The sequence below is a fragment of the Ahaetulla prasina genome, chromosome 3 (genome assembly GCF_028640845.1).
Source record: "Ahaetulla prasina isolate Xishuangbanna chromosome 3, ASM2864084v1, whole genome shotgun sequence".
NCBI classification, from domain to species: Eukaryota; Metazoa; Chordata; class Lepidosauria; order Squamata; family Colubridae; genus Ahaetulla; species Ahaetulla prasina.
The window spans coordinates 23,038,515-23,066,323 of NC_080541.1; the positions used below are offsets into that span (position 1 = coordinate 23,038,515).

The following is a 27,809-nucleotide window of genomic DNA, read 5'->3' on the forward strand; positions in this document are numbered from 1 at the left end:
TAGGACAGGAACGGTAGGCACGCCCCTTATAGTCCTCTTAGGAATGGGGTGAGGTCAATAGTAGACAGTTTTTGGTTGAAGATTTTGGGATTTTGAATAGAGACTATGGAGTCAGGTAATGAGTTCCAAGCGTTAACAACTCTGTTACAGAAGTCATATTTTCTGCAATCAAGTTTGAAGCGGTTGACATTAAGTTTAAATCTATTGTTTGCTCTTGTATTATTGCGATTGAAGCTGAAGTAGTCTTTTACAGGAAGGATATTGCAGTAGATGATTTTGTGTGTTAAACACAGGTCATGTCGAAGTCGGCGGAGTTCTAAGTTTTCTAATCCCAGGATTTCTAGCCTGGTGATATAAGGTATTTTGTTGTTTTTGGAGGAGCGAAGAACCCTTCTAGTAAAATATTTCTGGACGCGTTCAATTGTATTAATGTCAGAGATGTGGTATGGGTTCCAGACGGATGAGCTGTATTCAAGAATAGGTCTGGCAAATGTTTTGTATGCTCTGGTTAGTAGTGTAGAGTTTTTGGAAAATTAGCTTTACAACTCTTAGAGCCTGTTTTGCTATGTAGTTGCAGTGGGCTTTGGCATTTAGGTCATTTGATATGAAAACTCCAAGATCTTTGACAGGGTGGGGATCATCAGTAAGGTAATGACCATAAAGTTTGTACTTGTTGATAGGGTTCTTTTTTCCAATATGTAAGACTGAGCATTTGCTGGTTGAGATTTGGAGTTGCCAAGTTTTAGACCAATTGGAAACAAAGTCGAGGTCTTCTTGAAGGGTAGAAGTATTGTTAGTGATATTAAATAGTTTGACATCATCAGCAAAGAGAACACAATAACTTGAAATAAGGTCACAGAGATCATTTATGTATAGTATGAAGAGCGTTGGTCCAAGAACACTACCTTGGGGAACACCACTTTTGACAGAAACAGGATTTGATATAGCGTTACCAATTTTGACCACTTGTTGTCTGTTTGACAGGAAGGCATTTATCCAATTGTGAAGAGGTCCCGAAATGCCGTAGGAGTTTAGTTTGAGAAATTTATCATGTACTACTGAATCAAAAGCTTTGCAGAAGTCTACGTAGATTGCATCTATTGCTTTTCCTTGATCAAGGTTGGTAGTCAATATGTTTCTGCAGTGGAGAAGTTGTAAGTTACAAGACAATTTTTTTCTGAAACCAAATTGTTTATTAGAGAGAAGGTTGTTTGTTTCAAGGTGGAGTGTAATGGATTGGTTTATGATAGATTCCATTACTTTGCATGAGACACAACATAGAGAGATAGGTATGTAATTTTCAACTAGGCTGGGATCTCCTTTTTTGAAGATAGGGATGACTGTGGCTAGAGACCAGAGTTTTGGAAGGGAACCAGTTGTGAAAGCTTTATTAAAGATGCAAGATTTTATTTAATTAATTAAATTAATTTGTTAATTAAATAAATGCATTATTTAATGCAAGATATTTTGCTAATGCAAAATCCTGTGCTCTTTTTTTTGTTTCCAGGGAACACTGAACAAAGTAACAGCCAAAAATATCCTATATTTGCGAATGTCCCCGAATCCGCCATCCGCGGCCCCCTCCCTCCCCGCGCCCCGCGCCCCCCGCCCCCGGCAAGCAGTTAGGAACATCACAGGACTCAACATCTCTACTGTCGTCCGCTCGCGTGCCGCTTTATGATAAAGATAGTCCCTCCTATGACTGACGGCCCTTGCTCCATCCTCAGCCAATCGGACGCCGAAAGCAATCTTCTCGTCCTTTCCATTGGTCAGCGTCGAACCCGAGACCGGTGCGTGCTGCCTTCGCCTTGTGCGTGGCTTCTCCCTTCTCCCCCCCAGTCCCTTCTTCGAGCATGAGAACGTGCACGCCCTGACGTCGGCGCAGGCGCACCACGGCCCTTCTGACTCTTCTTCCTTCCTTCCTTTTTTTTTTTTTAAACGGTAAACATCCTGCCGAATTTTGAACGGCTGGTTTGGGCGGCAGGAAGAGGAGCGGCCGCCATCTTGTTTGTTTGAGTGGCTCAGAGGCAAAAGGGGGGTGGGGGAATCCGCGGGCGGGCGGTAGCGGCCTCGGCGGTTCTCCGAGGCGCTTGGAGCCCGGTCCCTCAGGCAGCTACGCAGGACTCGAGGTGAGAAGCTGGAAGGGCCGGGGGTGGGAAGAGAGCGGGGGCGGCTCCTGTAGCAGCCGGAGCGAGGCTAGGCCTCGACCTGGGTCTAATCCCCCCCCCCCGGGCTCCCGCTCACTGCGAAAAGGCTGAGGGAAGAATGGCTCTTTAACGGCTTTTGACCGGAGCTGGGAAGGAGTTCCCCGGCTTCGGCGGGCTGGGCTTTTCCTTGCTCTCTGGTTTTTGTTTTTTTTTAAGCCTCTCGGTTCCGCCTGGCCGTTGTTCCTTTCGAAATAAAGCGAGGGCTGAGAAAGGGCTGCCCCATCCTTAAGCTTGAACTCTTTCCTCAAAAAGCGAACTGGAATGGAGACACCCCCCCCCCAAAAAAGAGAACTTGTGAAATAGGACTGTAGTTTTTTGAAATGTTTCTCCCAGTTATTCTTTTGCCCCCAGGAAATCCATTGTCTCCCCGAGGGTTGCAAGGCTTCAGAAAAAGAAAAAAAAAAGGCGAAAGGCTGGGGAATCCTTTGCGCGATCAAGGAGCCTTTCCTGGCTCGTGCTGTGTCAGTTATTTCCATGTGTAAATTACCCTCGAGATCCTTTGCGGAAAAGCCTTTTGAGTGGTGTGTTAAGGTTGCAAGACGAAATTGACCTATCCGGGGGTGGGGTGGGGTGTCAGTTTCTCGTGTTATTTTCTCGTGTTACAGTTAAGAGACTTTCTTTCTTTCTTCCTTGTTTCTTTTAAACAAGGGGACTTTTTTCCCCTTGGGTTGTTGTTTTTTTTTAAAGATTGACTCGTGCTTTGACGGAGGTAGAGCAATTCTAAGGAGGACTAAGGCTCATTTGACTTAGCTTTTGGTTTGGGGCTGCTGCTGTTGCTCGGGAAATTGAAATATTTGGGCTTGGCTTCCTAGCCTATAAAACTGAGCCTTGAAGCCCAGTTTCTTAAGGGATTGGATTTGTGTGGAGAGAGACTTTGTCAGAGAAAAGCCTCAGGGTGTCGTGGAGTCATGTCAAGTTGTTGGAAAAAGTTGAGCCCCACTCGGTGATTTTGTAGACATGAAAAGCTAGGGATAAAAGTGGTATGAATAGACTGGGAAAGGACACAATTTTACAGGGAGTTTAATGGCTGAGGAAGTATAACATGAAAGGTACCAACCGCTGCAGTGAAGACAGGCATTTAACAAGACAGTTATGGCCCTAGAGAAAGCCCTCTTTATTATTGCCAAATAAAAACCAGCATCTTTTGGTTTAGAGAACAGGATGATTTCTCCAAATTATTAAGAGACGTGTAATGAGTGAATATGATGCAGTGATTAAGGTGGTGGGTTTGCATTGAGGAAACCAAGGTTCAACTCCATCCATAGCCTCTAGTAGTTTCTGTTTGGTCACATCCCTGGGCAAGGTGACTACTTTTAGAGGTGAAAACAAAGGAGGGAGTCCTGTTTACTAGCTTGAGTATCTGGAGGGAAGGCAAGTTACAAATATGTGAAGTGAGATACTCTTAAATATAACCTGTCTGCTTAAGCCTTTGCAGTCATTGACTTTGTAGGAAGACGGTTACAGAGGTAGATCTTTAGCACAAGTGTAGAGCAAATGCTGTATGCTTTCAAGTCAATAGCTTAGCTGCAGTAGTCTATATCCATTATAGCTTCCAGACTATTTCCAAGGGTATCTCAATCAAATGGATAAATTGCAGCAGATAAGCTGGCTAGGAACCTGCTTTGACTTGTAGGCTCAAAGTTGGTACTAGTACTAACAGAATCATCTATGACTATGTCTAAAAGGAAGAAGTAGGATTCAGGAACACCCCCAAACTAGAGAGGTGAGCCCCACTTTTACAGTCTAGGAGGAAAAGTAATTGATAACTTAATTGACAAACCTCTTCCTCTAAAGTTAGAAAATAATGAAATATAAACACTTACCAGTTAGGCTGAATCTTACGATACACTTCTGAGCCCACTATTGCACATAGTATTTCAAAGAAAATTAATTTGGTCAGCCTTCGTGAACGCCTTTAAACAACCTTTTGGGTTTCAGCATGTATTAATTGTGGAGAGAATAATTAGAAAGAAATTCAGGCATCTGTTTGAATATATGTAGGAAGGCTCACCTTTCTTTTCTGTGTATGTATTCTACCTTATGTAGAAGAATAAAAGCAGAATAAATAATTGGAAGCCATACTTTTAAGAAACAATTTCTTTGCCCAGTGAAATACAGTACTCTATTTGATTTAGTTCTGCCAACAAATTCAGAAATTCTCCAGGGATTAACTCCATTTTAATAACTTGTTGGAATTATAAACGTACATCCAATGTTCATGAATACTGCCCATGTATAAGCAAGAACTTTTTTCAGGTAACAAAGGCTAAATTTTATCTGTTCATGCTTCTGTAGAATCAGTATATGAGATGCTGTAGAGATCACAATGGTGTCTTATCAAAAACTAGGGGTTTTTGTTAAGTTTGGGAAGTAACGAGGCTGGAGACCAGGGTAGTGACAACAGCTCTTTAATATAGGGTGAACCCAGCAACAGGCTGGGCGAAAACCCTCTCCTTTTATATAGTTCTGTTGGAGGTTTTGACCAATCAGCAACGTGCTGATTTCCCGCTCAAATATTTAAAGGTACAGCATTAATACATAACACTCCTCCCCTCCCAGAAAACACTTTGCCTATTTTACATAATTATTTACATGTTATTTTTCGACGTAGTCACGCAAATAACCTGGGCGTCTCCTAGTCCTTTCTGACCTGCGCGGTTCAGTTCTGGGTGGTGTTTTGAGCTGGTCGGAGGGGCTGTTTTCTCCTCCCAGCACTTTCTCTGGGCCAACGGGCTCCGGATTATTGGCCGACTCTTTTTCTTGGCCATCGGGCCTTGGATTACTTTTTTCAATTTCCCTGCCGCTTCCCTCGGGAACCTGATGGCGTCGCTGGAACTCAGGGACCTCAGCTAAGTCTTGCGCCTCCCCCGGGTCATTGTTGGCTGTGGAATCAAATTGGTATTGATCATGATATGTTTCATTTGGTTCAGTTTGGTCGGTTATTCGTTTCCTTAACTGATCTATGTGGCGCCCCCACACTCTGTTGTCGGGTAGCTCTACCACGTATGATTTTGGGCCAGTTACTTTAATTATTTGTCCTGTGAGCCAACTAGGGCCGTCCCCATAGTTTCGAGCCCACACCGGGTCGCCTATGCTCATTTCCCTGGTCTTTTCTAGTTTTCCTTTGTAACCCTCTGGTGTGTAATGGGGATTCAAACGGTCCAGTGGGCACCGGAGTTTCCGTCCCATTAGCAATTCGGCTGGGCTTTTAACCCGGCTGTCCGGAAAATGCTCAAGACCTTTCTTAACCGCTCCCCCAGTTCCTCCATGTTTTCCCCTGAAATTAGGACATCATCGAAGTAAGGAACTACCCCTGGGAGCCCCTGCAGTAGTCGTTCCATCAGGTTTTGGAACAGCCCTGGTGCCACACTGACCCCAAATTGTAATCGGGTGCACTTGAAGGCACCCCTGTGCGTCACAATCGTTTGGGCTTCGGCTGTGCAGGCGTCTACTGGCAGTTGTTGGTAGGCCTGGGCCAAGTCTAACTTTGCAAAGACTTGCCCTTGCCCCAAAGAGTGCAATAAGTGTTGCACTACGGGAACCGGGTAAGCGCTTTTCTGTAAGGCTTTGTTAAGCGTCGCCTTGTAGTCAGCGCAAATTCTAATTGACCCGTCCGGTTTTATGGGGGTGACGATTGGCGTCTCCCACCTTGCGTGATCGACTGGCACCAAGATCCCTTGATTAATGAGCTTATCCAGCTCCTTATCAATTTTTGGTTTTAGGGCAAAAGGGACTCTCCTCGCCTTAAGCCTAATGGGGGCTACCTGGGGGTCTAAGTTGAAGGAAATAGGGGTCCCTTTGTACTTGCCCAGGCAGTCCTTGAAGACATCTTCGAACTCGTTAAAGAGAATGTCTTTCAGGTTACAGTCACTTCGGTAGATGCCAGTCACTCCCATGCCCAGGGCACGAAACCAGTCTAGTCCCAACAGACTGGGCAGAGTTCCTTCGACGATCGTGATGGGCAGGGTCTTTTTATGTGGACCATACTCGACTCGGACGGAGGTGGTCCCTCGAACAGGGATGCGATTCCCCTGGTAGTCGTGCACTCGTAGCCGCTGTGCTTGCAGATGGCGCTTCGCGACGGACGGCAGCGACTTCGCCAGAGTGTCCCAGGACATGATGGTGATCGCTGATCCCGTGTCTACTTCAAGCCTGCACCGTACTCCCTCGATCTTGGGCTTTGTGAAAATCTTCTTTTCCACTTTGGTTGAGGCGCGGCCTATAATGACAGTCGTTTGGTTAGACTTCGCGCCTTTCTTGTTTGAACCAATCGCGGGCCGCCTTTCCGGTTCCGCTTTGATTGGCCGATTTGAATTTTCGGCGGGAAGGTTGGGCGCTCTGCAGACCTGAGCTAAGTGCCCTTTCTTCCCACACCGGCATGTTGCGTCTTTAAACCTGCAGCGTTGGCGCTGATGCTGCCCTCCGCAGCTTCCGCACTCGCCACGGTCCTCAAAGTCGCGTTTCTCAGTCCGGCAGACCCTTCCTCATCCTCGCCCTCACCGTCGGATTCGGACTGAATCTCCTCCTGGTGTACTGGCGTTGGCTTTGAGCTCGCCTTGGATTGAAGAGGCTTTGCAGGGTCTCTGCTGCTTTAGTAGACATTTCGTGTGCTCTGGCTTCGTCCAGGCGTTGGCTAATGTCAGGTTGCTCTTGGCTAGCAGCCGCCGCCAGACGGATGTCCTTGACCCCTCGGACGAGTTGCTCGAGTAGCACCTCGCCCAGGTCTCGTATCCGCAGTCCTTGGACGCCTTCTTAAAGCGGCCATGTAGTCACCGATGGACTCGCCTCCATCTGTCTCGTTCTCAATTCAAACCGCTGCACGTATTTGGACGGCGCCGGCGCGAAATGGTTCTTCAGCAAAGTCTGCAGAGTCGGCCACGATACCGATTGTATCGGCGTTGGCTCTGCCAGGGCTTCCCCAATCTCGATGGCCTCCGGCCCACAATGGCTTAAGAAGGAAGCCCCTTTGCCGGTATCCGGGATCCTGTAGTTCGTTGGCTTCTAAGCTTTGAAGCGGGTCATACGTTCCCCATTTCTCCTTGACCGGGTTGTACGGTGCGGGTGGCGTGTTTGCCATTTCCGCGTTTCTGCCCTGAGTTTGCTGGGTTCGGAACTATCGTGCTTCAGCTCGGTTCTGGTTCTCCTTAGCCTCGAGATCCCACCCTCGTCGCCAATGTTAAGTTCGGGAAGTAACGAGGCTGGAGACCAGGGTAGTGACAACAGCTCTTTAATATAGGGTGAACCCAGCAACAGGCTGGGCGAAAACCCTCTCCTTTTATATAGTTCTGTTGGAGGTTTTGACCAATCAGCAACGTGCTGATTTCCCGCTCAAATATTTAAAGGTACAGCATTAATACATAACAGTTTTCATGTGTACTATCAATTGCCAAACCTGTAAGACATTTGCCCAACATGTTGCCGTCTTACTAGGATTCATCACTAATTTAAACTTTGTATAGGTAGTCCTCAACTTACAACATCTCATTTAGTAACTGTTCAAAGTTACAACATCATTGAAAAATGTGGCGTGCCCATTTTTCAAACTTATGACCATTGTAGCATCCCCATGGTCACATGATCAAAATTCAGATATTTGGCAACTGACTTATATTTTTGATGACCCTTTGCAACCTTCTGACTAGCAAAATCAATGGGGAAGCCATTTTCACTTACCGTGTTACTAATTTGCCATCTGCAGTGGTTCCCTTAACAACTGTAGCAAGAAAAGTCGTAAAATGGGGCAAAACTCACCTAACAAATGTTTTGCTTAGCAACAGAAATTTTGGGCTCAGTTGTCATAAGTTGACTAACTGTACTGCCTCTCCTTATTCCATAACAGATAAGCAGATGTGAGTGACATCTCTCTCTCTCTCTTTTAATGATTCCCTCTGTTGGTTTCAGATAGAATGACCAGATCAATTTGCAATTTTCTAATATTCTTTGGAAGTTGCCTGCAAATAGGAGAAGACCATAGTGCTGTCCCAAATGTTTAGGAATATTTACAGCAAGAAAAAATGGTTTAAAGGTTTATCACTGAACTGTTACCATTTAAACTATTAGGAAGAAAATGGATTAGAATTTCTTAGTGCTTTGCAAATTTTTCAAAACAGTCTCTGAGGTCTGAAAACCTTTCTGGAACACCTAATGCTCCTTAATAGCTAATAATCCTTATATGATTTGAAGGAGCTCTGTTAAGTATAGATATTTGCAGATGCAGTGGAGGTAGTAATGTAAGTTCTCTGCTGCCTTCACTGCTTGTGTAGAGTGTGTGATTATCTACTGTAACATGCTCACAGCCGGCTTTGCTGATAGTTTTATAGGCATCATCTGATCTGATTCACAACTTAAAGATCTTTGGAAAACCAGGCGAGAGACCACTTAGAAATGAATGTTTTGTTCATCTTTTCATGCTTCACAATTCTAAAATCACCTAATTTACCTATTGAAAATTATCAGTACAGAACTCATCGAATTATGTTGGATTTCCAACACTATGCTTCTTTATTACTGTGAAATCACTTTCATCAGTAAATTGTCTCATATCCAGAATACCTGTTTCATCCTCTGAGCAGACAAGCATATTTCTGCTGTTAGTCAGACAGTTTCTAATTGAAATAGCTTCATGACCCAAAGCCTAAGCATAAATTATTAAAATCACCCAGAACAATTGTATTCAAATCTTATTCTGAGGGTAGACAAGGCAATTGTCTGTTCTATTGTCCCAATGAAGTAATGCTAATTTAACATTTTAAAAAATACAAATATTTTCAATAGGGCTATGCAGAATCTAACAAATTTGAGTCAGTTCTGTGCTCAAACTAACCATTTTGGAAATATTTTGAGCTTAAAACAGTTATGTTTAAAACAGTTTCAAAATGATCAAAGACCTATCACGATCACAAAACGATTCTGAGATGCTTTATATACCATTACTGGACACATTTGAGCCTGCTTGATGCTGTAAGAGACAAGAGCAGTGCCCATAAGAGTTGTCTTCAGCTCCCATGGAAACAGAATAATTATCATAATAAATGTTAATCCTGTATTAAATAGTTAATACTGTTTTGATTTGTTAATATTAATAAGGTAGAAATAATACATAGAATCCAATGAGAAGGTGATTATTTATGGAAGATTGATGAGGAAGAAAGTGGGATTAAAAAAGATAATTGGATAAAGTCAAAGAGGAAAGAAACCCTAAAACAGTTCGGTGGTATAATACTTCAGAGGGAATGGGGAAAGAATGGTTGTAGCATTGGCCCTGTTGGATGAATGGAATCAGTCACTGAAGGCCCAAACTGAGTGGCAACGTGGTTCCATTTCAGTCTCATATTTGGTAAGAAATATAGTGTGAAGTTGAACGGAAGTGGCAGTAAAGAGATTGTCTGCCAGTTTCATGTCTTAGAAGCCAGAAGGGGGAGGGAGAATTTCTGGAGTGGTGCAGCAAAATAGAACGTGCAATGATGTGAGATGAATATACCAAGTAACCCTAACACAGGTGGGGCACATGTTGCAAGTACACTTTAGATCTGGTTTTTGCCTTGAAGCAGGTGAGAGACAGTTTGTCCCTCCGTTTGGCAGGGACATTGTAACTAGTCTCCTCTCTTCCTTGTGAGTCTGAAATTGATCTGTGCCAACAATCTTCCCAGGGAAGATGCACCAATTAACTGATGGATCCTTTGGTGCTCAGAGAGTTTCTCAGAGATTTGGAAGGCAGTTCCATCAGATTCTTCATCCACCTTTGAAATATAGAGGAACAAATATACCAGATAGGATTGTTTTAAATCCCAAGTGGATTCTTGGTGTATTGAAAGATGAAACAGGAAGAAGAGATAGCAATGGTGGCAGAAGATGAGAGAGAAGACATAAACTGAGATTCAGTTAGGAGATGTGGACATTCTGATACGGTATTTGAAGATAGAGGATAGGTGGGGCGAAACAAGCATAGAAACAAGGTGAAGTGGCTGTTCTTTGAAAAACAAAACCAATCTTGTTTCTCAATAGGATTATGTTTCTTCGCATAGAACAGATCTGCAATCTAGGATATTCCTGGATTTATGGCTTTTTCTAGAAGAGCAGGTGGAAAACATTCATAGGAAGGGACACACTGATGATAATCACACTCTTGTTATCTGTCAATTGGATAATTATAGTTTATGTTACATAACTGACCTTGAAGGCCACTTGGAATCTTCAGCTTGAGCTTAATGAAGCTGCTGTTCTGCTTATGAGTTGGATCTGTTAGTCACATTATGCACCTCTTTCCAAATACAAAATATAATGTCTTCTAAAAGTATCCGGATTAGTATGCTCATGTGGAGTGGGCACATTATTTTTAGTGATTTCTTTTGTATGATCAGAGTGGCTTTCTCAATATATTCTAGGACTTTGAGGGATAAAAGGGGTCCTGAAGCCTTTGTGTTGTCTTTGGATCCAGACATGGTGTCTTTTATCGCTCTGGTCAGTAGCTGGCAGCCTAGTTGAGAAGGACATGGCTAAGTGTGGATGAGTATATGTGTGTGTGAATGGGAGAGAAAGAGAAAATAAATATGTTGTAACAATAAAGGTTTGCTGTTATTTTAGATTCATTGGGTCTCCATTTGTTCTAAAGTGTTCAGTTGAAAATAATTTGAGTGTGACTGTTTGCCAGGGCTGTGAATGGGTGACAATAAGCCAAACCTGAGCATGCATTTAATACTTACCTATATTATGTATGAAATATTTTACTGGAATTACTGTGCATCTCTGTAACATTATGTTTAATGTACCTTTTTTTTTAACAGGTTCTGCATAGAGTGTTGGCACAATGTTTTATGCTCACTTTGTCCTGAGCAAACGAGGGCCGCTAGCTAAAATATGGCTGGCGGCCCATTGGGACAAAAAGCTAACCAAAGCCCATGTGTTTGAATGCAATTTGGAAAGTAGCGTAGAGAGCATCATCTCACCTAAGGTATTATTTTTATGATTACATTTTGTGGTATATGAGAAATTGGTATAAAAGCAGACATTCATCCAAATGGGGCATTATTGAATTATTTTATTAGTATTAAGGTAAAGGTAAAGGTTCCCCTTGCACATATACGCTAGTCATTCTTGACTCCAGGGGGCGGTGCTCATCTCCGTTTCAAAGCCGAAGAGCCAGCGCTGTCCGAAGACATCTCCGTGGTCATGTGGCCGGCATGACTAAATGCCAAAGGCGCACGGAACGCTGTTACCTTCCCACCAAAGATGGTCCCTATTTTTCTACTTGCATTTTTTACGTGCTTTCGAACTGCTAGGTTGGCAGAAGCTGGGACAAGTAACGGGAGCTCACCCTATTACGCGGCACTAGGGATTTGAACCGCTGAACTGCCGACCTTTTGATCGACAAGCTCAGCATCCTAGCCACTGAGCCACCATGTCCCTATCTTGTTAGTATTATCAATATATAAATCTAGGGTTTAGTTTGGAATTGTAATCAAATGGCTATATCTGAGTGTTTCAACTAAGATATGAATGAGAGAGCTTATTCCTGTTCATCTCCTTCCTACTTTGAGAAATTACATTGCACCTACAATGAGTACCATTTAGTTACCATGGTTAGTTGTTGTTCTGTGTTTTCTCATGCAGATTTAACAAACATATTTAAGCAAGACCCTGGGACTTGTTTTACTTTTAATTTTTTAGCATTGCTTTTTTTTTTAAAAAATGTTTTATATTTATATATACTCTGAGAATAAAGCTCCATATTGTTATCACATATGGTGTTAACAATTTGCACTAAATAAAGCATTATCTAGAATAGTAGAAACTGACTTCTTTAATAGTTATAAGTTGTTTCATTATTTTCTGAAGTCTTCAGTAAAGGATTGGGCTGAATATATAATTTGTACTTTTATAGACTATGCTAAAATTAATAAGCAAGAAAGCAAGAAAAAGAGACCACCCACCTCCCCCCCCCAAAAAAAAGTTTTCTTAACTTTTTCTTTGATGCAGTTTTGTTTAACTTTATTTTTCTGTGAAGCAGATTACCAGTATTGATTTATTTGCATGGGTTAAAAGTTTCTGAAACAGCCAGTAAATTTGTATAATTATTATATAAAAATGCTTGCCAAAGATCACCAACAACATGGTCAATGCAGTCTCTGTGCTATGGCCAGGCTTGAATCTTGACTGAAAGAGGTCCACTTCTTTCCATGTTCCTTCAGATCAGTAAACCAACTACTTTCTCAATAACATTTTATATCTCTGCTCTATCAGGAAAGATGCACTCTGGATATTTCTATTAAACAATGCCATTTTTATGGGTCTTTGTTATTGTTTTGAAAGGCTCTGAAAACCTGGCTGTTTCCCCCGACATTTGGGGCAGGGGGTTAAGTGAGCTCTGCTAGTAATGTGAGAATTATTGTTCTAATCTGACTGGGTATATATCCTAGGCAGTGGTGAAATCCAATTTTTTTTACTACCAGTCCTGTGGATGTTACTTGGCGTGGGGTGGCTTGGTGGGCGTGGCAGGGGAAGGATACTGCAAAATCTCCATTCCCACCCCACTCTGGGGCCAGCCAGAGGTGGTATTTGCCGGTTCTCCAAACTACTCAAAATTTCTGCTACCGGTTCTCCAGAACCTGCTGGATTTCACCCCTGATCCTGGGGTATGTACTGCTATGGTGGTTTTAATCTGTATGCTGCTGCCCAGAGTCAATGGCATATTTAAATGATTTAAAGAGTTGGGCAGCTTTTTAAATGTTTAAATAAATTTATGTTTAGAAAGCTGGTGTGCCATAGTGGTTAAGGTGCTGGCCTAGCAACCAAGAGAGTTCTAGGCATCCCTTGGACCTGAAAGCCGGATGGTTGACCGTGGGCCGGTCAGTGTCTCTCCCAGGTGTTTTGTGGGCAAAATAGGCAGGAACATTAGCAATACTGGCCTCTTTGAATTGTGTATGAAAAAGAAAGATAAAATAATATTGATAGACAACTAAGATAACAATTCAAATGACCATAAATTAATCAATTTTTAAGTCATTTCATAGTTTCGATAGTACAATATGTTTGACATTGCAAAGTGCTTCTTATTTGATAAACTGAATGGCAATAAAAGAATTTATGTGTTTTAATTTAAAACTTTAAATAGGATGTGAAAGTTTAAGGAATTGCCTTTTTATTTGTTTCTTAATTACAATTAATTATAAATAATTTTTCAGGTGAAGATGGCACTTCGAACTTCAGGACACCTTTTATTGGGAGTTGTTAGAATCTATCACAGGAAAGCTAAATACCTCCTTGCAGATTGTAATGAGGCATTCATTAAAATAAAGATGGCTTTTCGTCCAGGTATTTGATGCATATTTGTTTTTATATAACTGTTACTAGTTCATGAACAGTATCATTTTGTTTACTTTAGAGTATAATCTTTTAAATATAATAAAATATGTGCCATGTGTTTTTCCCCTAGATTAATCTGACTGTTATAATGACTGTTGTAATATGACTGGATCTAACTGAGCCTTGACAGTTATTTTGGAATAGTTGTGCTTATGCGGTTTCTTTGAATCCAGTTTGACATAAAGTCAGGGTGTTTCATTTCTGATCTTTAAAATCAATTTTATCGCCAACTACAATCTATGTATAATGACTGAATCCTATTCTACTTTATTGAATAGTGTATTGTCTGTGAAAATATATGCTACAGTTAATGTGGTCTTAAGGGTGCCAAGATATTTTCTTTAAAAATGTCAACCTTAAGAGCATATAATTTTTTTTAGGTGTGGTTGATTTGCCTGAGGAAAATAGAGAAGCTGCTTACAACGCTATCACTTTGCCTGAAGAATTTCATGATTTTGATCAACCATTGCCAGATTTAGAGTAAGCACTTGTTTTTTGATTGTAAGATAATTATTGAGATATTTGTAGATTACCCATATTCCTCATTGCTGTATTGGAGGAGAAAACAAACAGGGAAAAAATATCCATTCTACTGGTTAGAAAAAAGGCTATTTCTACTCTTTTGAAAGATACGTTGTGATAATACATGTGTGTGATAAATAACATTTTGAGTTTTGTAATCTATAGGATTTTAAAATATTAAAAGTATTACTTTTTTCATTAATTTACCAAAGTGACTTTATTAACTGAAGATTAATATCTGGTTGTCTTCTAGAATGGTTTCTAATTAAAAATTTTTTATGTCTTTTGAAAGTGATATTGATGTGGCTCAACAATTTAGTTTGAATCAAAGCAGAGTGGAAGAAATTACAATGCGAGAAGAAGTGGGAAACATCAGTATTCTTCAGGAAAATGACTTTGGTAAAGCATGCATGTTTTAAATAGGATTTATGCTTATTTTCTTGTATTTTCACAAAATCATTTGATATAGATCCATGATGGCGAACCTATGGTATGTGTGCCACAGGTGGCACGTGGAGCCATATTGGTGGGCACGTGAGCTCAGCTCTGGCCAGCTGATTTTCGGGCATTCTGGGCCCACCGGAAGTCAGGAAACATGTTGTTTCCAGCCTCCGGAGGGCCTCCGACGGGGGTGGAGAAGGCTGTTTTTGCCCTCCCCAGGCTCCTAGAAAGGCTCTAGAGCCTGAGGATAGTGAAAAACCGGCCTACCGGGTCCACCATGCCATCATGTGCCAAAAGCGGGGGAGAGCGCAGGGGGGGTGTCATACAGGCATGTGCAGGGGTGGGTGGGACGCATAAAATTATGGGTGTGGGCACACGCGTGCGCAACCCCCCAGAACTCCCCATGCTTTTGGCACGCGGTGGCAAAAAGGTTAGCCATCACTGATATAGATGTTAGGATGTATAGGTAAGTCCTTGACTTACGGTCTGTCATTTAGTGATTGGTCAGAGTTACACAGACCTACCTGATGGGTATCTATAACCTGAATTTGGAGTTTCAATGATTTGGGGAGGGGGGTGTTGCACAGTCACATGACCATACTTCGGGTGTTTGACAGGTGGGCCACATTTACAGCCATTTGCAGCGCCCCACTTCACGTGATCACATTTACTTCCAGTTTTCTACAAGACTGCAGTGGTTGCTTTACAACCTTCACAGAAAAGTTGTAAAAGCTTTATGACCAGGCTCCATTATGCTCGTAATGCAAGGACTATCTGTACAAATAAACATAATACTTTGGCATTTTAATAAACCATAAATAAGCATAGCCTTTTTTTTCTCCTTGGTTTGAGGAATGCTTACAAAGTGCTGACGATCTTGAACAATTAAACTTCACAATGAAAGTTCATTTAATGGCCCATTTCTGGGAGCGCCATTGGTTATTTCTGAATGTCCATTAAATACAAAAAAAAAATGACATTACAACAATTTATGACCTTTGAATAATGACATCATTATGCATATGAGGCAAAACATTCCATTAGCATCAATATACTTCAATTGTGTAATGATGGTGTTACACAAATGTGTAAATCAATATGAATGTTGGGATTTGCATATTTATGCTTTTATGCTTTAGTGTTAAACATATTTGTCATAAAGTTAAAATAAAATTGCCTTGCAAACTTTATGACAAACAGACAGACAGACAATTTCACATGCTGGGGAATGCCCGAATAAAAATTTACTCCTCATCAGATTTGAAGTCTGCTACATAGTGATCTATTAAGTTGAGTTTAAGTGTTTATTCCAGCGGAACTGCATACAGTATTCATTTGATCATTTTTTTCTATTTGCAAGTAATGTTTGTGTATCTTTACAGTCAATGTAATTGTGTGAAAGTAATATATTTAAAGCATTCATTCTCTATTTTTAATCTAAAATTTCCCAAAGCAAGAACATATAATAAAAAGCAGTGGCCAGGGTCTTGTTAATGTGTTTAATGATCCATCTCTTGTTTTTAAAACAATCCATAAATATAGTGCCTCACCAAGCATGGACAATTTTCATTATTCTGCATCTGTTTTAAGGAATTAATAGTCAATGAGCTGATTGCAGGACCTCTGGAATAAAGTTTAATCAGAATCTACAGTTATAAATTCACAATGTTTCAATCTTTGTATGTAAATAAAAGCTTGCACATCTTCCACATATGCGTATACATTCTAATGGCAATACTAGTGTTCTGATAATTTTGCATTAGAAGTAGTTAGCTATTATTTCATAAGCACAGACTGGAGAAAAATTTCAGTGTCAAGGAATATGAATAATTTATTAATCTTGGGAACATATTTTATAAGACTACTACATTAGTGAAATAACTGGAATAAAGAATATTTATGAAACAAAATGAACTGAAAAAAATAATATCTTAAGTATTGATTGTTGCAATTCATAAAAAAAATCTGTGTACTAATTAAAAATTAGAGCAACATAATGTTGCAATTAAAAATAACATAGAACAGGTAATTGAAGATACCTGTCTCTTTTCCCCTTAATTTTAAAGGAGACTTTGGCATGGATGATCGTGAAATGATGAGAGAAGGTAGTGCTTTTCCAGATGACATGCTGGTAAGCTCTAGTACTTCAAACCTTCTGCTGGAGCCAGAGCAGAGCACCAGTCATCTTAATGAGAAATCTAATCACTTGGAATATGAAGACCAATACAAGGATGATTTTGGAGAGGGAAATGATGGTGGAATCCTGGGTATGTAATTAATTTGTATCTTGCTATAAAGCACCTCTTCCAAAGTTATGGTTAATTTGAACCATTGTTAAGCAAAACAGATGTAGGTCGATGTTAGTTATTGACTACCTGTACAATAATGGCTAAAAAGGTCTAACTAAAGATGTAGGTTTTTTTTTCTCATGGCGCAACATAGATTTTTATATCTATATCCATAAAGGCAACTATGGCAAGTGGGAATGTTGGAACTGCTGTCATAAGTTGACGTATTATACTTAGACAGTGTCACTTAGTGATGGAGTTCACAGTCCCAATTACCATTACAGATAAGCTCAGAGAGCACCATGGTTGTAGATAGTCTGTTGAAAAAGTTCTGTCTTTTAATGCTGTAGCAAGGATAGTCTTACATTTTGATAGAAGATTTATGCTTCTAACCTTAACTTCTTGATTTGTTATTTCAGTTGACAAACTTCTCAGCAACACTGAAGAAGGAATATTTGATGACCCACCTGCGCTTTCAGAAGTGGGAGTAATGTTGCCGGAGCAACCTCCCCATGATGATATGGATGATGATGATAATGCCTCAAGTGAATATTTAAACAGTTGTATTTTGTTTTTGAAAATGCTCGGTCAACGATAGCATTTCATGGGTGGAATGGCATGCTTAACAGACCTATATTTTCTATATCATTAGTATTGTGCCAATAATTGTTAAAGGACTATCTTATGGGCAAGACTTAATCAAGGCTGAGCGATTAAAAGTTGGTACTTTCCTAGGCAAGGATTAACTTCCCTCTTTTTCTCTCATCCTAACTGGTTTTCATGACCAATATTTCATCAGTGGAAAATGGTTCTTGCCAGTTGCTCACCTTTCCTTGGTCCTAGCCCCAGTTATAGTTCTTCCTATTATCGCCCATCCTTTGCACATTACGAGAGCATTTTAGTATGGTGAACAAGGTGGTATCAGAATAAGATGGTTAGTGTGTTTGTGAAGCAATCTAGAAATGGTTGGGAAATTTCATCCTTTTTTCCTTACAATATAAATATTCCCATATTTGTAGAGATAGGACCAGTAGCCCATTATGAATCAAAGGAAGAAAATCTTGAAGCAATCATGAATACTTGCATAGATTAAAAAAGAGCCATTTTTAAAAGTCCCAAAGAAAAATGTACAAATTCAATTTGCATGATGTACTATGAAATACTAAATGAGTGAGAAAAAAATCATATTGTAAGGAATGACTAAAAAAATGATAGAATGAGTGGTTGTATAAAAAAGTTAACCCTTTAATGCCTGGATTGGTTAGGTATATTATGATTCATATTAACATGGTAGGATAAAAATGCCTATAGAGAGCCTTGTAATTGACTCTAGGTCAATTTATCAACTCCTAACCTTTACCAAAAGTGGGAAAAAAACCAATGAAACAAGCCAATGACAAATGAGCATACTCATCTGACACAGAATGAGGCAATAGCACTTAGATTTATATACAGCTGCACAGTGCTTTACAGCCCTCTCTAAGCAGTTTACAGCACCAGCATATTGGCCCCAACAATTGGTCCCCATTTTATTGACTTCAGAAGGATGGGAGGCTGAATCAACCTTGAGCCTAGAGAGATTCTAACTGTCAAATTGCAGGCAGTCAGCAGTAGTAGCCTGCAGTACTGCATTCTAACCACTGTGCCACTATAGCTCATGTTAGCCAGAAAGGATCCAGAGAGGGACTCTAACCCATGGAAGATAATTTTGGCGACTGACTTGTATTTTATATTGTGGCTCCAAAATGCTTTCAAAAACTTACTTCATTCTCTAATTCACAGTGGGAGGGCCAGATAGCCCAGACTCTGCAGATCCAGTGGAACCCTTGCCAACCATGACTGATCAGACGACACTGGTTCCGAATGAAGAAGAAGCATTTGCTTTAGAGCCCATTGATATCACTGGTAAATTTCAATTGTTTTTGTATGTAGTATGCCTACTATTGTCACTGCTATTGCCTTTTTTTTCCACCATAGGAAAATCTTAAGCTTTTCTGATGGTGTAATTTTCATAAAAGATCAGCCTTTGTGTTTTAAGTAGGTCCACCTGCAAAAGTAAATCACTATGTATATGTGCATTCATAGAATGTTTTTGTTGCTTTATATATGAAACTATTTTATCACTTGGTAGTGATAGAGCTTTAAAGTTTTATATTTTTAATTAGTAATTGCAATGAAGTATTAAAGATGACACCTGCAGGCAAATGCCTCTTCTATGATAGAATAACTACAATTAATGAGGATGGTATTAGGCAAGATTCCAGGATATTGTCTCACACTCACTGGCCAGCTTTCACCTTCCACATAAGATTAGCATTGAATGAAAACATATGTTGTAGCTTGATAGATCCCAGTTACGCTTTCTATTTGTTCACCACCACCCCTTACATAGATTGTCAGCAGATCTTTTCTAACCATTGATAAATTTGGGAATAATAGAGCTAATCAGCATTGGCTGATCTCAGACAGTTATGCATAGTCAGATCTGGTAGTACTTGGATGGAAGACCATGAAGAAATCACAGCATTACATCCTAGAACAGGAAGTTAAACAAAACATCTTGGAAGAAAGGAATGGCAAACTATTCAGTTTTCCTTCAGAGAAAACATATATAGATGTGTACCCAAAGTCACCTAGTCAAAAGAAGCTCTTGTTTTATTTTGTGTGTATATGTGTGTCTGTGTCCCACCTTTATTACTTGTACAAATAACTCTAGGTGGTGAACATACCTAACACACCTTCCTCCTTTTTTCCCCATAACAAAAATCCTGTGAGGTAAGTTGGACTGAAAGAGAGTGACTGGCCCAAGGTCACCCAGTTGGCCTTCATGGGCTCTTGCTTTCTAGCCCAGTGCCTTAACCACTAGACCAATTGCTATTTTAAAACTGCATCTCGAAATTGTTTAAAATAAAATGATTGCTTGTAGTAAAGTAGTAAAACCTTTTGATTACAGTCCTCTTTGGTCCATATTGTTCCAGTTAGATGTACATTTTATAATGTTCTTTACATTGTTATAAAGGACTTGTGGTCTTTTTGATTCTTAAGACTACAATGTGCCTTTCTGTATAAATAATTTCCCACTTAAAGCTTGATTCTTCTCTTGGGTGATTTGTAGGGATAGTCCATAAGCATCTACTCTCATTCCCAAGGTTGTAGTTCTATCTTTTTTATATATATATTTTAGTAAGAATTTTTTTTCCACAAGTAGAAAATAAATTGAAAAAGTTCGAGCTTGTAGTTTTTTAAATGGCCTCACTGAAGCTTCTAACAAATATCTCATGTTACCAGAATTGTGGCAGTATATCATTTTCTGAATATTATAACACAATCATTCTTAGGTAAAAACATCTTAAGCAGATTTTGAAAGTGTTCCTTGTAAAATAAACTAAAATTATACTATAATTTAATTATCAAAATGCACATTGTTGTAATGACCGGTGTCTAATACATTCCCCCCAAATAGTTAAAGAAACCAAAGCAAAGAGGAAGAGAAAGCTGATTGTAGACAGTGTGAAAGAATTGGACAGCAAGACCATCAGAGCCCAACTAAGTGATTATTCTGACATTGTCACCACACTGGATTTGGCACCTCCTACTAAGAAATTAATGATGTGGAAAGAGACTGGAGGTGTTGAAAAACTTTTCTCTCTTCCTGCTCAACCTCTTTGGAATAACAGGCTGCTGAAGGTGAGTTGAACTAGATTTTGGAAAACTTATAATGAATAATTATTGCAAATAATCTTAAACCATCCTTTACCACTTTGGTCACCTAAGATATGTCAAAACAGCAACTCCTAGAACTCCCCCAAAAGTGTAAGAAGGTTTGGACTGCATCAGTTTGGGACAGGCTGCCAGAAACTATTACATTTTCTAATAATAAATTGTGCAAATCAGGCATTGTCCTTCTTCACATTTATAGAATGTGAAACCTGTTAGGACTCTTACCAGTTTACATGAAAGAGAGAGGTAAGCAATATATACAACAAAATAAAAACAAAGGAATAGAAGTGAAAAATCCATAAACTAATGAAAACACAGAATAAAATTAATTAGACTGAACTATACTCAAACTAGGTTGAAGGCTGAGATGCCCTCCTAAGCGCCCTGGAAGGCCATACCAAAAGACTAGCACAGCTAATAAAAAGCTATACCAAACCTCAGTGTCCCTCAGCTCCCTAAAGTGCGGCACCTCTAATCAATTTATAGTAATTAACTTCATAGTTGGTGCATATGAGCCTATTATCTATTTTGGTATCTAGATGAAGACAGTCTGATGCTAGACTAACCTTGAACTGCCTGAACAAAGCTGTGTCAACTGAAAATATAATTTACTTTTTTTTTATTTGAAGCTTTTTACTCGCTGTCTTACACCTCTTGTACCAGAAGATCTTAGAAAGAGGAGGAAAGGTGGGGAAGCTGATAATCTGGATGAGTTCCTTAAAGATTTTGAGAATCCAGAAGTACCTCGAGAAGACCAGCAACGCAATGTTATTGGTTTGTGCCTTTAATAGCTTGGTTTTTGACTGTTCAGTAAATGTGCTTAAAAAGCTGTGCAGCTTAATGTTCAAAATGTGTACTTGCTTGATGTGCATTGCTACCTTCTGGGTTAAAAGAAGAATTTGTTTTTTTGTGGAGATAGAAAGGACTGCCAGCATTGAGAAAAATAGTAACTCGTCTGTTTTTATTTTGCAATAGATGAACCCATTTTAGAAGAGCCGAGTCGCCTGCAGGAATCCATGATGGAAGGCAGTAGGACCAATTTAGATGAATCAGTCATGCCACCACCTCCACCTCAGACAGGTGTAAAGCGAAAGGCTGTACAAGTGGAACCAGAACCTGTGCTCCCTGTGAGTAAAAGAATGTGTTTGAAATATAGATACATTGCCGAACAATAAAGGATAATGTTTATCTCTTAATGACTTCAAAACAATATACCAAATGTCATAAGGAAATAAGACAGGTCTATTTGGGAGTCATTTATCCAATTTCCAGTAGTGTAAATTGGCACAAGTAGATGACCTTTCAGCAGTTTCATTGGTTATTTGCTTATCCTTTCATTAATATTCCCTATAAGTGGAAAAAATAACAAAAACATATGATCACTTTATAGCGCTTTGCTCAGTGGTTTTAACAAAATATCAGGGTATATCAGTGGAGTTCATCTATTCTTTTTAATTAATTTTAAGTAAGTGCTTTCTTTGTACATGCTCTCCTTAGCAATATAAAATTTTCTTCCCCATGAAATTGAACATTGGGGAGGATGCAAACAAAATTCTTGAACAGATTTTAATAAATGGGTATATCTAGACATTCATATAAAGGAAATAGGTTACATGTGAGGATTTTGAAAAACCGTGTTTTTAAATAAGATGTTACTAAGTCTGGTTTTAATTATTAAACTCTAATGTTTCTCTCATCAGCCCCAACCATTACAACAGATAGAAATGCCCCCAGTGGAATTGCCTCCTGAAGAACCTCAGAATATATGTCAACTAATTCCAGAACTAGAGCTTTTGCCTGAAAAAGAAAAAGAAAAAGACAAGGAAAAGGAGGAGGAAGAGGAGGAGGAGGTAAGTTTGGATCTATAGCAGTCAGTAATCTCTTAGTGACCTTTTGGTTCAACTACTGCAGTGAACACTGTGAGGCTGCCTTTGAGACCCACTAAGAAGCTTCAACTGGTCCAGAATGCAGTAATGGAAGGAAGGAAGGAAGGAAGATTGAGTCACTGTTGAACTCAGTAATAATTCAGTGTTTCTACATACTTTTTGGTTACAAAATATTGCACTAATTTATTTTTTCATTAGACTTTAAAAATTCATGAAAACGATCTTGTACATTGTTATTTTTCCATATTGCTTATAGAATAGAATAGAATAGAATAGAGTAGAATAGAATTTTTATTGGCCAAGTGTGATTGGACACACAAGGAATTTGCCTTGGTGCATATGCTCTCAGTGTACATAAAAGAAAAGATACGTTCATCAAGGTACAACATTTACAACACAATTGATGGTCAATATAGAATAGAATAGAATTTTTATTGGCCAAGTGTGATTGGACACACAAGGAATTTGTCTTGGTGCATATGCTCTCAGTGTACATAAAAGAAAAGATACGTTCATCAAGGTACAACATTTACAACACAATTGATGATCAATATATCAATATAAATCATAAGGATTGCCACCAACAAGTTATAGTCATACAGTCATAAGTGGAAAGAGATTGGTGATGGGAACTATGAAACGATTAATAGTAGTGCAGATTTAGTAACTAGTTTGACAGTGTTGAGGGAGTGATGGCCTTCGGGAAAAAACTGTTCTTGTGTCTAGTTCTGTTGTGCAGTGCTCTATAGCGTCGTTTTGAGGGTAGGAGTTGAAACAGTTTATGTCCTGGATGTGAGGGATCTGTAAATATTTTCATGGCCCTCTTCTTGATTCGTGCAGTATACAGGTCCTCAATGGAAGGCAGGTTGGTAGCAATTATTTTTTCTGCAGTTCTAATTATCCTCTGAAGTCTGTGTCTTTCTTGTTGGGTTGCAGAACCAAACCAGACAGTTATAGAGGTGCAAATGACAGACTCAATAATTCCTCTGTAGAACTGAATCAGCAGCTCCTTGGGCAGTTTGAGCTTACTGAGTTGGCGCAGAATATAATATATTCTGCGCCAGAATAGAATATATAATAATATATTCTGCGCAGAATAGAATATATAATAGAATATATATTTTGTGAATATAAAAGGTATATTGTTCAACTGCATTTATAAGAAATGTTTAAAATGTTACAGTTGTGTAATACCTTGTTAGCTAATATTTTTCTAATAGTCCTTTCTCTGTTTCTGTACTCAGATTTAGTATGTAGGGATTTGTTTTGTCCACCATGAAAGACTGATTTACATCTTTGAGTTTGCAGTTAAGTTCAGGAGTGTCTTATCTGCTACTCATTAACCTAACCTATATCCAGGATTTCACAACTTTCTCCATTGGTTTTGTCTAAACAATTTGGTATTCACAACCTGTATCCGTTTTCCTGATCCTGGGCTTATGGACTTCAACACCCAGAAATCTGAACAAGGCACACTTGTTTGGGAATTCTGGGAATTGATTTTAAGTTCTTCAGATGGTATGTAAGCTGGAGAAAACTGATTTATATAAAATTCACAATTTTTGAATGAAAATGTGAAGACTTTATAGTTGCATTTACTAATTGCTGCTCTCGCTCAATTTGGGAGAAACTTTTTTTCTTTAAAAAAAACTTGGGCTTCTCACAGTGGCCAGCCAATTGTATACAATGAACAAGTTAGGTGGACATAAGAATCACAAAGCTGCTACTTTTGTAGTATCCTTATGCAGCTTCCTGGAGCAAATGTTTTTGTTTTGTTTTTTTTAAGATCTTGAGCATTTTTAGGATAGAAGTTTAATTGTATTATCTGAGTCTGTTCATCAATGCAATTCATTTCAGGAAGAAGATGGTACTGGAGGTGACCAGGATCAGGAGGAACGACGATGGAACAAGAGAACACAACAGATGCTTCATGGTCTTCAGGTATTAGTTCATTTTTGATAATGTGCAAGAGATATTTTTGAATATAATTTGCCCACTAATTAACTTCTTCTTTGGCTAACTAGATACTTTCAGGCAGCCCACAAACAAAACACAGAGACATTAACCCTTACTGGGGCTCTGTTTGCACACATGGAACTCTGGATATAGTTAGAAAAACTAGTCTGAAACCCTGAAGGGCCACTGCTGAGGTAGATAAACCAATAATTAGATAGAAAAATTAAAAAAAACCCATTTACTTACGTTTCCCCTGAAGCAACTATTGTAGGAAATTTAATATGGGGAAGTAATCCCTAAATTGAGTCAGGAACACAAATCCCTCTGATTTTAGACATTTTTAAATCAATCCATTCAGACTGCCCAGATACTTTGCAACAGTGATTGACAGCTACTTGGATCCAGAGTGGAAAGATGTTTCAGGGGCTTACGGGGAGATTTAGCATTGTGTTGGTATCTCCTTAAAAAAGCCAGGACTGCACATCCTTACTCATTAAGGCTCCAGTGAGGACTTTCTTATATTTTTCTGTATTGAAGCTTGTGAATCCCTCTTACGTGGAAGTAGTTTTGTTTATCCTAATTTGAGAGTTGTGTGTTTGGTTCTAGTGTGTTTTTCTTAATTCAATAAAGGCTTTCATAATCTCTTTCTCTAAATGTTGGATTATCTTCGTCTCCTGAAGATCTAAGCCAGGGATGTCCAAACTTGGCAGCTTTAAGACCTGTGGCCTTCAACTCCCAGAATTCCCCAGCCATCTATGTTGATTGGGGAGTTGAAATCCACAGGTCTTAAAATAGCCATGGTTGGACACCCCTGATATAAGCTTTTCAGACGTAACTGGGTGGAGGAGCTCTTCCAGTACTGAGTATTGTATAAGTTCTCTTGTGATTGCTTGGCATTAACAAACATTTAGAATGAGAGTTGGAAATTATAATGGTTAAATATTTTTTGTATTTTCAGAGAGCCCTTGCCAAGACTGGAGCAAAATCTATTAGTTTGCTTGAGTTGTGTCGGAATACAAACCGCAAACAAGCAGCAGCAAAATTCTACAGTTTTTTGGTACTGAAAAAGCAACAAGCTATCGAGCTGACACAGGAAGAGCCATATAGTGATATCATTGCAACTCCTGGTCCCAGATTCCATATTATTTGAATGGTTGGCTTACTGTATAGTTAGCATCATTAGTGCTCACACATTGTCCCATGTGCAGGGCCCATAAGGGAAGAAATTTAGGTTTCATTGTCAATGTACAGTAATCGATTTTTTGTGTCTGGGGCGGGGTTTCTATTATCTTTTACCACTTTTGCATTTCTAGTAACCTTTTTGCACTGGATGACTTGAATTCCAGTCGCAGAGATGAGAAAGTACTCAAGGATCTTCATGAAGAGTTTTTTTTAAAAAAAAACCCAATTCAAAGCAGATTTGTGCAATAATGGTGCATCTAACTATGACTAATGATTTTTTTCAATATCTTAATAAACCAAGATATTATTTTAATCAACTCCAGAAGACCCAATAATGGCCAACTTTTTATTTCATGATTGATTTGCCAAATAGACCTAACATTCTGAGCTTTCTTCCTTGTATGAGTTATTTTTGCCTGCCCGCTGTTTGCATCAGTGTTGGTCATCTTCCTACTACCAAATGGTGCTTTTTGGATCTGCCATGGTGAATGCCAGTGCCTGGTAGGCAGGAGTCCTTGCTGTGCCATGTTTTCTATAGAATAATTGAAGCAGCTCTAGGACTTAAGTGCAAATGGGAACCCATAAGGAAAAAAAGTGGTGGTGTTTTTTTAAAAATTGGGGCTTGCTCCATGTGCAAAAGATTTCTGGTGGTAGACGTTACATTCCTTTTCAGAGTGGTCCACCTCTGGCATCAGGTAGCTATGAGGGCAGGCTAGTTTGATTAAGCTTTTCCTCATTTGAGATTAAACCTCTTCAGGCGTTTACCTTTCTTAGGGGATTGTATGTACATGAAATGTCATACATTTAGATTATAAGTAATTTGGTTTTTGGAAGCTAATAACTAGGTGGGTCTCGAGTTTGAGCAAGATAAATTTGTATAAATTAACTAATAATTATGTGGGAGAGCATTGGCCCTAAAAATACAACAGGCTTCAGATGTATATTTTAGAAGCAGGTAAACTTGCATTTATTAAAAGTAATCTTGTTGCGTAATAAGTATTAATAGACCTGGCTACCTTTACAGCTTTTGTAATGGGGTGTTTTCCAATAATGGACACTGAATAGCTTTTAAAACAACCTCCCCACCCCCGTTTGGTTTTTTACTATTTTTTTAAAAATAAAGACTTTATTATTATTATTACTAGAATCAGGCCAAACCAGAAATCATGTGAATGTGAATGGATAGATGTTAACATTTCTTAGCAAAATTGAAAAAAAAAATATTAAAGGTTCTGATTTTAAATGTTGGCACTTTGTGAAATGATTAAACGTTTGGGACTGAGATTCATTATATGCCCAAGTGTAAAATTATGTGAATGTTTTAAAATTTGCGATGTTTTAATAACCCTTGAGAAAAGATAATTGTATAAAATAGCTACTGCAACTTTATTTTTGACATGATGTGCCTGTACAACCATTATTTTCTCCCTTTGTACAAAGAAACATTGTAGATAACTTGAATGTTTGATTATAGAGAAGGTCATTAGTTTCTTGTTAAAGATTGTTAGTTCATTTTTGTTGCTTTTCAAGGTTAATATTCTTGAAAATAGTTGCTGTTATGTATAACTTTTCTAATAAAAATTGTGTTAAGCCATTATATAGTGCCAGTATCTCTAGTATTTGTCTGGCTATATTGTGAGAAGTAATCTCCATATTAGCTAATAACCAGTTAAAAGTATTCTGAAAAGCTAAGTTATCAAGGCGTATATGCTGGAAGCAACACAGTACAAGTTTTCTGCTGTTCCTAAGCTACAGTTCCCCAAATCATGTTAATTGGGAATCCAATGCAATGTAGCCCAATATCTAGAAGTCCACAAATACTCCAGTTCAGATTATAATGGAACTAGAACAAAGAATTTGCTAGCACTATACAAGGATAATAACCTATAAATTAAATTAACATTTACTAAACTACAGCCACTGTAAGAAATCAGAAATTCGAGGGAATATTAAATAGAGGCAAGCGTCACATAATGTAACAACCGATTCGCCCGAAACTGAAAAAAATTTTTTTGTTTTTTTTGTTTACATTTATACCCCGCCCTTCTCCGAAGACTCAGGGCGGCTTACAGTGTATAAGGCAAATGTGAGTTCTTTGCTTGCTCGCACGCCTTCTGCACATGCACACAACAAAAACACAGCAATTATATAAGATGGGATAGCGCGGGGGCGGGTGAGTGGGCCTAGCCGCTGCTCGGAACTACTGGTTTTCCCGAGGCCGGTCTGAACTGACAGCAGCCCACCTC

General features: G+C 39.2%; 1 protein-coding gene across 1 annotated transcript; it reads left to right on the plus strand.

Moving 5' to 3' along the window:
- The first annotated feature begins 1,972 nt into the window (after nucleotides 1-1,972).
- On the plus strand, nucleotides 1,973-27,160 carry RAD21 (RAD21 cohesin complex component). The gene is made up of 14 exons (XM_058175037.1): nucleotides 1,973-2,129; nucleotides 10,991-11,157; nucleotides 13,388-13,517; nucleotides 13,949-14,048; nucleotides 14,383-14,489; nucleotides 16,598-16,798; nucleotides 17,239-17,364; nucleotides 18,602-18,724; nucleotides 20,283-20,506; nucleotides 21,169-21,313; nucleotides 21,515-21,666; nucleotides 22,240-22,389; nucleotides 24,283-24,366; nucleotides 25,340-27,160. The coding sequence occupies exons 2-14, from the start codon at nucleotides 11,014-11,016 to the stop codon at nucleotides 25,529-25,531; spliced, it is 1,878 nt and encodes a 625-aa protein (XP_058031020.1). The 5' UTR covers nucleotides 1,973-2,129; nucleotides 10,991-11,013; the 3' UTR covers nucleotides 25,532-27,160.
- The last annotated feature ends 649 nt before the right edge of the window (nucleotides 27,161-27,809 follow it).